Source organism: Coturnix japonica, chromosome 2, assembly GCF_054131305.1.
Source record: "Coturnix japonica strain WE chromosome 2, WE-NBRP24, whole genome shotgun sequence".
Classification (NCBI taxonomy): domain Eukaryota; kingdom Metazoa; phylum Chordata; class Aves; order Galliformes; family Phasianidae; genus Coturnix; species Coturnix japonica.
The window spans coordinates 67,641,512-67,653,767 of NC_140664.1; the positions used below are offsets into that span (position 1 = coordinate 67,641,512).

The 12,256-nt window shown below is 49.2% G+C and overlaps 1 protein-coding gene across 1 annotated transcript; it reads left to right on the forward strand.

Annotated features, from left to right (window-relative positions):
* The first annotated feature begins 301 nt into the window (after positions 1-301).
* LOC146761901 (zinc finger CCCH domain-containing protein 11A-like) lies at positions 302-5,535 on the forward strand. Its single transcript, XM_085537734.1, has 8 exons — positions 302-2,192; positions 2,622-2,812; positions 3,092-3,179; positions 3,297-3,359; positions 3,612-3,698; positions 3,989-4,285; positions 4,621-4,691; positions 5,151-5,535. Exons 2-8 carry the CDS (start codon positions 2,759-2,761, stop codon positions 5,208-5,210), a joined length of 720 nt encoding a protein of 239 aa, XP_085393860.1. The 5' UTR covers positions 302-2,192; positions 2,622-2,758; the 3' UTR covers positions 5,211-5,535.
* Positions 5,536-12,256: the final 6,721 nt, after the last annotated feature.

Consider the following 12,256-nt stretch of genomic DNA (forward strand, 5'->3'; position numbering starts at 1 on the left):
TCTTCCCTCGACACTTGGGTTATGGAGTTCTTTTTTGCGATGTGCCAGTGTAATATCTCTGAGCCACAGAAGTGCTGCGTTTAGCAAAGCTCATGGCAACAGGCTTTGGACAACCTCAGAGCTTTGTAGATGAGGGTAAGATATCCGAGGATAAGAGAGAGAAAATGAATAAGATACAAGGTAAGTGTTGTTTATTCTTTCTAGTCAGCCTGCCATCCCTAAATCTTCCATGCTATGACTTTTATCTTAAGTGATGATCCCTTAACCTCACATCTTTAGCACAACACTGTCTGTGGAGATTCCCACTAGTGACAAAGTATTAGTGCCGCTTTTCTGCCTCTTCCTTTTTTGTCTGTATTTTCCAGAATGTGGGGATTTCTTTCATTGCCCACAAACACTGTCCAGTTCAGGAGGAGGCAGGGACGAGAGTCATGAGCAAGGGCAGAATGGTTTCTCTGTTACTGAATGGAATGACAGTGTTTTCTGCATGTGGACTTGCCATAGTGCTTCTTACAAGGTGTAACAGTGGGATGAAATGTGCCCGGAAGCAGGTGTAGTTTTTTTAGGAAGGCAAAAGAGAAATGCAAATAATGCTAAGGGGGGCCACGAAGATGATCAGAGGGCTGGAGCACCTTTCCTACGAGGACAGGTTGAGGGAACTGGGCTTTTTTTGCTTGGCTACAGGGAGACCTAACTGCGGCCTTGTAGTATTTGAAGGGAGCATATGAACAGGAGGGGGAACGGCTGTTTACGAGGGTGGATAGTGATAGGACCAGGCCAGGCAGGATGTGGCTCTGGGCAGCCTGGTCTGGTGGTTGGTGACCCTGCACACTGTGGTCCTTTTCAACCCAGGCTATTCTATGAGTCTATGACTGTACGATTGTATCAGACCTCAGGGAAGTCACATGGAAGAGGCAAGCCTCTGAAATTAAGCTTGATTCACTTTGCCCCTCATGCACCTGATCACTGCATCCCTTACTTGGCAAATGGTCTTTCTGTGGGGTGTAGATGAGGAAAGGGAAGGAGGAAAATAAAGCAGCTGCTTTGTCCTAGAGCTCTTGTTTCATTGGGGTCTGGCCCTATTTTCTGAAACTAAAAGACCATGTGTGAAAGAAGGACGCGAAAGGTCCAAGGAGGTTTTGGTTTTGGTGCTGACTCCGGCCTGGTGCTTGCTGCTGGGAAAGGAACACTTGGCTCCAAGGAAGGATGCATGGGTGGAAAGCCAGAGGCCAGGGGTCAGGGATCCCCAGCAATAGAGGGCAACAGCCCAACCAAGAGCTGGGGTGATTTGCTTTTAAACTGCATTCAGTGAAGTCCTGTCCCATTGGTTCTGACATATGTCTCCCCATTCCCTTCCAGTTTGTGCAGAGGTGGCATGAAACAGAGGGCATTGCTTTCTGCCAGACTGCAGGAGCAGAAGCATTTCAGGTGCCTAAATGGTTTGCTTTCCACATTCTGGTTGAATGGGGTACATATAGAAGGAGGACTTCCATTCTTGGGGTGGATATGCACATGGGAGGCTACAAAGGGAAGGCTCCATCCTGGCCAGTTCAGCCAGCAGCTGTATCCAACTGGCAGAAGCCCCACTCAGTGAGGCCAGCAATGGTCCAAGGGCATCAAACCCCAGCCCATGAGGCCGGCACTGGTCCTGGGCCATAATGCCACAGTAAGGGAAGTCAACATCGGCTCTGGAGACTAAAGCCACAGTCAGAGAGGTGAGCACCAGCCTCGGGGCTAACAGATGTGCACCCCTATTCCTTCCCACTATCTCCCCTGGGACTCCATTGAGCACTATGAGGCCACATTAGTCTTGACCGGTTTTTAATGAAAATTGCAAAACCATGACAGCTGCACAAGAGTCACCTTCACTTCCCTGTTGTTTGACTTCAGATCACCCCATGGGCTGACCCTGGCGTTGGTTTCCTTAAATTCGGATCTAGGAGGCGTCCACTTCCATTATGATGAAAGCGCAGAAGTCATGCGAGCATTGCTGAGGTCACAATGGTTGGCACGGTGGGAGGAGCACGTGTCCCACAGGTGGTGAGCAGAGCTGGTGCTCTGGTGAGCGTGCTGCACGCGGAGACTGAGCTCTGTGCATTTCGTGGAACAGATCACCCTGGCAGAGCCTGTCCGAAGGACTGCTGTGCTGTGTTGGTGAGCTGAGCGCAGCTTAGGCTGAACAGGCCCAACAGGTGAGCTGGGTTTGGTGCTGGCTGGCTGTGGGATGTGTCTCTACAGACATGAAATGCTAGGCCGGGGAGAAGTCTCCAGCTCCAGCAGTGCCCCTCCACATGGCTGTTCCCAGGGGAAAGAGGTTCTTGTGGAGATTCCAACCCGTGTTTTGGTGAGGATGATGAAACACCATTCAAAAGGAAACAGAGCGCAACTTGTGCCTCACTACCACATGGATTGCTGGGTGCAGAGCTCCTGAGGAGATGGAGAAGAGCACTTGCTGACACAAGCCACGGCAGTCAGACACAAGCTGCAGCTAGCGTTGGGACGTTCTTGCAGCCAGCTGATTCCCAGACCTTTCCCTCCACAAGAGAATCAAGTGCATGGCAGAACAAAGCTGGGAATATACTTCTCCCTCATGACTTTTCACTTGTGGATGATTTCTGCAGGGTTCCTGTTTGAAGGGAGATTTGGAGGATCGAGGCAATCTTAGGAAGAGTGAAGCCAGCTCTTTCCAAGAGCAGGGAAAGTTCCTGTGGAGAGAGCTTGTGAGAGAACTTGTGCTTCCTCTGACACTTGAGCCATCATGTCTCAGCAAGGAGACAAGTGCGGATCCAATGCCTGCTCTGTGAGCGGAAAGGTATGGCTGGGTTCCTTTGGCTTGACTTTTCTTCTTTGTTCTCATTTGTAAGGGGAAGGAGTGGAGCAGGGGGAGCCCTGCTGGTCCTTTGGGACCTCAGTAAGCGGTTGGATCCTGAGCTCACTGCTGACAGCCTGGGCTAATGGCACGGGCAGGGCTCAGGCTGTATTTTCCCTTAGTGATCAATGATGTCTCAGCGCTCTGATATCCCATCTCTGGCACGATCTGGAAGCTCTCAGCTGCCCGTTCCGACCTGAGTTTCTTCCTTTTTCTCTTCAGAGGCGGCGCAGCTGCCAGACATCCAGCTGCACCTTTCAGCGCGCAGAGGGACGCAATGGGGATGGACCGTCCTTACTGCCACGCAAAAGTGAGTTTCTCTTCTGTCTGTAAAACAGGGTCTTTCTTTAGTGGGGGGTGGACACGGGCTAACAGGACAATACTGCTACTGTCATCTGTGAAATCAACACACGATCTCTTGTTTTAGGGACAGAGCCCATGCGTCCATGCAGTGGTGCTGGGCAAGGTGGGAAACGGAAAGCCCACGCAGGTAAGAACCTCTTGTGAGCTGTGGTGTGGGTACCTGCCACTAAATAGGGCTGCATGAAGGGGTGCATGTGTGATGGAAGAGTGAAGAAAGTCCACTGCAGATCTGTGCTGACTGCAGAAATGGCACCATGCTGTAGCAGCAAAAAGGAAAATGGTAGGAACTACACTTGGAGAGTTGAAGTTGGTGGTTGGCTGTGCTCAAATCTTCCTCCCAAGAGATGCTCTTCAAGTATTTCTTGTTCCTTTTTGTCAGAAGATGACGCAAGCGGCCTTCCAGCAAAGCGCAGCCTTGCGGAAAGACTGGGGAGGACTGCAGCCTGTGACGTGGCACCCAAGAGAGGTACAGATGCACAACAGGCATCAGGGTTTGATTCGATGTCGTTCTAGTCAGGCTTTCTGTCTGTTCTTTCCTGGGAGTGTTGTTGCTGCATGTTGCTTGAGGTCTTTGTCCCTGGGATTTACAAGTACCTTCCCTGTCAAGATTTGAAATGCAAACCCACACTTCACCTAAGATCTGCTGCTGTGAACACTCAAGATGACATTTCCTAGTATTGTGGCCCATTCTGCAGACTGAAAGTAGCCTTGGGCTTCCTTGAAGTCTAACTGATTCTCCTTTCTTGATTATAATAGATGTACAACATGAGCAAAATGGAAAGAACAACGTGAAGGCACTGCAGAGAGTGCTTTCTGGGAGAGATCATGTCCAGGCTGGAGGGCTTCCAGTAACAGCAGGTCCCAGCTCAGGGAGAAGACCTTCCCTGGCTGTGTGCCCCCGCTCTGTCTCCAAGACCCTGGCTGGAGGGAAACGCAAGGGCTTGGACGAAGAGCAACAGGCAGCAGCGCAGTTGCCTGCTAACAAAAGAGCCAGGGGCCAGAGCACAGGCAGTGTGCTGGCCCCAGCCCCACCACGGAGCTCCAAGCAAAGAGGTAAGAAGGTGCAGTGGCACCGTCCCAGTGAAGTGCTGTCCTTATCAAACACATTGAGTTTTCTTAGGGCTTGCTTTACCTTTTCCTTCTCTGTGGAGGGGAAAAGAGTTGAAGGCTACAAAGTCCAAAGGCAGCGAGGTGCCAGAATACCTAAACGCATCTCTTTCCATTAACTTCACTATGCTCTTCTGTATTTCCCCCTGGAAATGTTACTCACTGAGAGGCTTCCTAGTCCCATTTGCTTTGTCTTTGGACTGCCATTTGTTTTCTCGGCACCCATGTTTCGGCAGCTTTGCTGTTGACAAAATGAATTCATTGGTATTCTTGCTTTCCAGCAAGAAGACAACAACAAAAACAAAGGAAAAGGGAAATGAAAAAGGCTTCTTTGAGAGCTGCACGTGCACTGGTGAGTCCTTGGTGAACACAGACACGCATTCTCTTGTTGGTTTCAGTGCCTACATCTGTCAGACATAAAAGAGATGGTAAAATCCCAAGGGAAGTGATGGAATAGAAAAATTGCCAGCTGTGTGTTTGAGGAAATGACACTGTCAGTGAGAGCTGCCATGGGGAGCTTGGATACCTTGCTCTGGCTTGAGAACAATGTGGTTGGTAACAGCCAGAAGGTTTTGCTGTGATAAAGAAGCTTGCCATGCTGGGCACTGCAACCTTTGAAACGACCTTCCCATGACAGAGCATGAATCTTACCATAGACAACGTGTCATGGGAAGTAGTGTCAGTGACCTGAATGAAAGGAACGTGCTGTTCCGCACGGGGTCATTCTGGAAGTTTACTGGTCAGGCTTTCTTCATGAGATCTCCCTAGATTGTTTCTGTCCTACTTCTACGCTTGCTTTGTTTCTTTCCAGTTCTTCGCAGAGATGAACATACTTGCGGAGATGATGCAGAAGGTGAACATGAAGGACTGAGAGGAAAAGCGTCACAAGGCAGCGGCTGCAGTGCACAGCATTTCAGTTGCAGCCCAACTCAGCATTCCGTTTTACTACATTCTGGGATTTCTTTTATTTATTTCTTTTCTTTTTCTTTTTTTTTTTCTTTTTTTTTTTTCTTTATTGCATTCAATCAATAAACTATCATAATTACATATTCACAAAGACTGCACAGCCTGATTTGTCCAGTGGCATTCCATGAGCAGCTGCACGACATTTGGTCCAGAGTAGCATCTACGCATCTTCGGTCCACTACGCATCTTCGGCCCACCACAGCCCATCCCAGCACCGTTATTCCAGGCAGTGCTCCAAGAGCTCCTGCTGTTGCTAGCACTCATAGAGGTTTCCCATGGAGCTCCATGGCACACAGGACCTGGCCCCCGCACACAGCTGTACAACCCCACTCCATTGCACAGCCCTGCACACAAACATGGGCAGCTCCTCTCTTGCACACAGCCACATGCCTGCTCATACTTGTATGACCCCAGCCATTTGAATAACACTGTGCACACACATTGATGTGCAACCCTGTCCTTCTGTCTACCCATGTGCATGGGCATCTATGTGTGCCACCATGCCTCCTTTGCACACCCGTGTGCCCACACAACATTCCATGCCCTTGTACTGATACTTGCTGCTACTTCCCAGGCTGAAGATTCTGCACTTGCTTTTGTTAAACCTCTTCGCGTTTATTGGTGCCCAGCTCTCCAGTCTGTCCAGCTCTTGCTGAATGGCAGCACAGACTTCAGGTGTGCCAGCCATTCCTCCCAGCTTTGTATCATAGGCGTACTTACAGAGCATGGACACTATCCCCTCCTCAAGGTCATCAGTGAAGATACTGAGCAAGATCAGACACAGCACCAAGCCCTGTGGAACACTGCAGACCACAGGTCTCCAAATGGACTCTGTGCTGTGATGCCATTATAGAAGGCTGCAGGGTTGGTTGAGCATGACTTTTCCTCGGTGAATCCAAGCTGAATACTGCTGATAAACTTCTTCCTTTCCAATTGCTCGCAGAAGGCATCCAGACCAAGCTGTTCCAGCCCCTTTCCAGGGACAGAGGTGAAACTGACTGCCATGCAGTTTACCAGATCCTCCTCCTGCTCCTTTCTGAAGACTGCAGTGTCACAGGCTCTCCTCCAGTTTTCAGGCACTTCTCTTCTCCAAGACCTGTCAAAGATGACAGAGTTTGGCAATTACCTCTGCCAGCTCCCTCCGCACATGTGGATGCATCCCATCGGAGTCTATGGATTTGTGCACACTGATCTCACTCAGATGCTCCCAGATCACCCCCTCCTCACCCAGAGGGAAGCTCTCCATTACCCAGGCTTTCCCTCTTCCATCCAGGGTCCAGGAGTCCCAAGGGGCAGTCTTTGAAGTGAAAACCAAAGTAAAGAAGGTGTTCAGCATCTCCACCATCTCAGCATCACCCATTTCCAGGACACCCCCCTTCCCTATTTCCTACTCTTAGGGATGCACCAATCCTGAGCTCCAAAGAAGCACTATTTAAATACTGCCCAGCTTTCATGGCTAGGAATGGATTTCGAATAAGACTCATAGTCATAACGTGGTGTTGAGTGACCTGCAGTAAGCATTGTTACTGCTAGAAATGACCTGCAGTCTCAAGGAAAGGTAAACAAACCTATGCTATGTATTACACTGAATCGCATCAGTGCAAAGGGCTTTATGACAGATTGCTTTTGTGTCAGCATGTATCAGATATCAGATGAGTCCCTTGGCTCATTTCCCAATTTGTTAGGAATTTGGAAGCACCGTGGAGGAGCTACATGCAAATCACAGTCAGTTTGACTAAATGGGGTGACAGAAGAGATGGTGTCACTGTGCAGGGAGCACCAGAAAGCCAGGATGACCTGAAAAATCTCTGAACGCAATTGTGAAGTGTAACAGATCCAAGGACTGATATCAGTCACAACCCACAGCTGCAACAAACCATATAGATGTTCTGCTTCTGCCTTTGTAGCTCTACGGACAGACAGACCGTACAAATGTGTGGTGCTCACGGGTACGTCTCAGAAAACCAGTGGTGGAGGAGCACATTTGGCTGCAACATCCATCCTGCTTCCCTCGAGATGTCGGTCTCCAGCAGGTGGCGCTGTGATTCAACTTTTGCCACCGGAGGAACTTTTTCCTGGGTGCTTTACTTTAATGTGCTCCAAGTGATCAGTGCTATTCCAAGAGACTGAGAGAGATTTCTCATCAGGAAATTAAGGACTGGTTAGATTGGTTCCCTTGATCCACAGTCTTTGCACCATTCAGTGCACTGCAGAACTAATGAATGGCTGCACGAAATAGATGCAGTGAAAGCTAAATGACAGCTTTGGATGGAAAAGAATGGGAGTAGCTACTGTCCCCAAAGTCGTGGCTCTTATTCAAGTGCATGAGCCCTTTTCTCCTTTAATAACAGAGGCTTCCCAGATGTTGAAGCCTATGTGATCTGAAATGACCCGGTAGTCGAGCAGTAGTCATTTTGAGATGCTAGATGCCTTGGTTTGAAAGGATTGATACATTGTGAAAGGTTCACATTTTGTCCTGTTGCATTTCATAGAGGATCCTCCTTGGGGAAGGAATAGTGATGCTTAACTGAACTGACATAGGGCTGGGAACTGATTTCTCTGCAGTGGAGGTAAGGCTTCCTGCAGTGCTTTTCTCTTTGTTAGAATCAATTACCCATCCAGAAGTCACTGTCTGCTTCTGTACTGTAGCACTAACTGACCAAAGTATCAGACAGTTCAGACCAAACATACCTCTAAGTGCTAGACATAAAGTGGACTGCAAACCTACAGCATGCTTTCTATCACTCTGTCTCCTCAGTTGCAGACTGTGGTCTCTGGGGTATTATTGATGGGCAGGCAGGTGTTCGTTCTCTGTGCATCCCACCACTGATGTATGGCCATCTGCCTCCTGCTGTGGTGCTGGCAGCAATGTGCAGCAACAGGGCAAAATCTCCAGAGAGCCCTCTCCATCCTACTTGCCAGTCCCTGTGACCAAGTCACAAGCCTGGAAGTCAAAATACATACTGTCTGCCACTCAACTTCAAATGTGTTGGGCTTGAATCGCCCAGCAGAGACCTCACCTCACAAAATCCCCCCTGAATGCCACCAGCCAAGCAGGACAGTGAAGAGGCACATGCACAGAGCTCTGAGTCCATCTACTGCTGACTTTGGCCAAAAATGAGGCAGGCACTCTGGACACTGGCAAGGTAGGCCTGCTGGTTCCTCCCAGCAAATGAAATGACAGATCCCTCCTGGCTGAGTCCCACAGCTTCTTTTCAGCATCCAGGTCACGGGGACAGGAGCCCAAGTGGCTCTCTGCTCGAGTGAGGATGCCAGTCAGGAAGTCAGCCATTGCATCTGAAGCAAGATGAAACAAACAGTCGGGTTGTGTGGCACAAAACTCTCTAAAATAATTGCAGATGGACCTCAGTGTTCACATTAAGCTGATACTGCACTGAGTTCTGTCAAATGAAAGAGAAATGTGATGGTTTCTCCCAAAGAATTGCTTGCTTCCCCAGGCAGGCGTACTGGAAGACCCAGAACACTGAACTTTATTTTAAGTACCCAAGCACGAAGCTTACTTCTCTCCTCTGCCAAGGGAACAACCACTTCAAAGCACCTCTGGAGAGATCACTCAGGTCAACCAGTACTGGCAACAAGGTTATCACTTGTGATTTCAGCACGTGTTTGTTTGTTTCTTTGTTTAATAGGTACAAAGTGTAAAAGGAAGATTTCTGCCTTTACCTGGAAATGGTTGGGAATATTGTCATTTCTTTACTGTTTAGTCTGTTAATGTGTTAAATGTTTGGTGCTCACTTGGGTACATCTCTGCCTGCAGTCATTCCTGCAGCACCAAAGGCCACCCAGACCCCCATGCCCACCTCTGGGGATGCTGGAGTGGTTGCAGTGAACCAAGAGCTGCAGCTCCTCTAGACTGAACGTCTCCAACACAATCGCTGCTGTCAACGTCTCTGTGGCCTTGTGTTGTTCTCGTGGAAGGAGATGGTCACGTACTGTACAATGGCTGTGTTAACTGGGGGCACTGGGCAGTACTGGTGCCACTGGGAGGCTATTGAAGGATGCAGACAGCACTGAGGTGGCTCCAGGCAGTACTGGGGGATACAGAGTTTGCACAAAGTGAGTCTAGACAATACTGGGAGGCAATGGGAGCTTACTGGGGAACTGCAAGGAGCATGAGGGGACACTGGAGAGCTCTGGACAGCACTTATGGTGTTGGAGGACGTTCGGGAAGTACCCAGGTGGCACATATTAAGCCCATTCATTTCCTGTTATCCAGCATCTCACCCAAGGCATTAAACGACCCACTTTTTCCACTGGGGAGACTTTCCCCTTGGGGCTGACTTCCCACGCACCCCAGCGCTGCTCAGCAATCCCCTGGCTCTATGTTGATGCATTCCCACCTGATGCTGTCACTCAGTGACACACTGGCCACCAACAGACTCACTGTGGGTCCTGAGGATGGCTGGGTGTGGCACCACTGCACGTCGCACGAGGGGAAACTGAGGCAACAGGGTGAGCCAAGCGCTGCAGGGCAGAAGTTTGGCAGGACGTCACAGCGGGCACTGGGATGGCTTTTGCTCTGAGTGCTGCTGAGTCAAAGCCAAGCGTTTCTTTCCTGGAATGAAAGGGTTTCTGTCAAACTCAAAGTGTCCTCATTTCCCCCCTCATCTTCCACTTCTCCCTCTCCTTTCCTCCCCCTCCAGCTTCTGGGGGCAGAGAGGTGAGGGGGTCCCACTCTGCAACCCTTTAGCCCCTTTTCTTACCCCAAATGGGGACAGGAGCAAAGGGCTCCCATGCTTTTCCCACCCTTCCCAAGCTTCTGCTTTTTGCTGCCTTTTTAGCCCCAAATGAGTCACTTGGGGATTTTTTTTTTTTTTTTTGGGGGGGGGGGGGGGGGGCTATTTCTTCACTGAGCAAGTAGAGGGAGTCTCCTATGTGATGTTGAGGGGTTGGGGGTACATGGGTGCTGCAGCAGCCCCCAGTCCTGCTGCTGTCCCTATTATCCCTTATTTACAGGTGATTCCATATGGGTGGACCCCAGCCAAGCTGAGGACAGGGGACAGACCCTAGAAAGTGGTTCGCATCAGCAGAGTGATGCTGGGTACTCGGGACAATCCCCAGGCCTACAAGGCGGGGAGACACCAGTGGCTCTGTCCCTATTTGTCCTCAAGAGTCACCAGGAAGAAGATGGAACAAGGCATCAAGCTAGGGATCAATTCTAGGGATGGCAGCGGTGGGGGAGAAAGGGACAGCAAGGATCTAAGACCCACCAGCAGTCAGGGCACAGTGACATGGTGGCAGTAATGTCCCCAAAGCCCTGGGGGCTCTGGAAAACCCAGCACAGTCATTCAGTGCTGTGCCTCAAAACTCCTGTGTGTTCCGATAAGGAAAGAGTCCATGGCACACGCATGAGACCAGCCACACACAGCACTTCCCTTGAGTGGGGATGAGTCATCCTCAGCCTTCATCCCCAGCCCAGTAACACTGCACAGCACTGCACTCTTCCTTCTGGGGCCTCCACAAGAGCTGAGTTTGGGTTGCGGAAAAGCAGGAATTGTCCCTTCATCCCAGTGGCATCCCACTGCATCATGTCAGTGCTCCCACAGCCCAGGGCTACTGAGCAGTGCTGCATCCAAAAAGCCATAGCCAAATGAATGCATTTCATCCTGACTTGCGGAATAACACTCTATAATCTAGAGATGAGTTATAAAGCAGGTATTTTTATTCCAGCGCCGGGTGCAATGGGGTTAGCTCCACCAAACTTGCACACCGACTTGTAAAATCGTGACACAGATATAGGTACATCTAATACATAGTCAATGATTTCTCAGAATTCTAATACATAGTCAGTAGTTCTTGGAATTCTGATACATATTCAATAGGTCTTTAGCATGAAGACCCCCTCTTGTTCTTATCATGGGGATGAAACTCCTCTTCTGGTATTTTACAATATCTATTCTCCTCCTTGCCTGATGTTGCCCGTGAAGTCTCACTCCTTATCTGCATCCTCCCTGCTCTCCTAGGCCCCTTGTTTCTTTTACTTGTTACCTTTAACTATCCTTTACTTGTTTCTATAAACTACCTTTAAGTTTCCTTCTTTTAGCCCCCCTTTATTCCGAATTCCAGCAGAGCATCTGTTTCCTGCTTCACTGTTCATTCCCCCCTTTTCTTTAATCTAGCAGGATTTCTCTCCTGCTAGATCATTTCTTTTCTGGTGCGTGGCATCTAGCTATTCTGCCATTCCCCTAATTGCACTTTTGTCTAATTTATATGTAGTTAATCCAGTCTATGTTCTTGTTGATTGCCACCCACCAAAACAGTGACTCAAATCCTGCAGTAATTTGATTTCTTGCCTTAAATTTATCAGGGACACCTCTAGGTACCCCGACTGAATCTATATACATTTCTTTTTCAAATGCCAGGGTGAATGGTATAACTAATTGAACAAGTGCACAGGTGCCTCCCCAGTTAGATGGTTAAGCTGGACCATAAAAATCTTTCCTTCACAGTACCACCAGAGATTTGCCCTGGAGATTCCCAGTCTTGAATAATTTCCTGCTGAATCCTCCGTAACATTCAAGACCTCACTGCATAAGGAAAAGTTTCCTATAGGCCTGGTAGCCTTCACACCCTGCCGTGAGAGGCAAGCTGTATGGTTACCTACCGCTGTAGAGATTGCAGGAGGGATCTTGACATCTGTATCAGGCATTGGAGGAAACGAGAGAGATCTGCAGTCTCTATTTCCCCTGGCAGTTTTCTCTTGCTACAGGGCAATCATGCATCACATTCTCTTGGGGTTCTCGGTCCATCCCAGCAGAATGGGCACCACCTGAGCTATGGGCCGTCCAGATGCACAAGCGTAGCAATTGCTATGGTTGAGACTCTGGACAGTATACTTAATCAATTCTACCCAGGCATTAACGTCCCCATATCTTGTTTCAGTTTCAACTGTTTGTCTAAGATCTTTTATCTCCTTAATTGTCATAACTG

Coding starts and splice junctions, on each gene's coding strand:
- LOC146761901 (XM_085537734.1), top strand. CDS start 2,759: ATGTCTCAGCAAGGAGACAAGTGCGGATCCAATGCCTGCTCTGTGAGC. Junction 2,813..3,091: donor CCTGCTCTGTGAGCGGAAAG/GTATGGCTGGGT, acceptor TTTTCTCTTCAG/AGGCGGCGCAGCTGCCAGAC. Junction 3,180..3,296: donor GTCCTTACTGCCACGCAAAA/GTGAGTTTCTCT, acceptor CTCTTGTTTTAG/GGACAGAGCCCATGCGTCCA.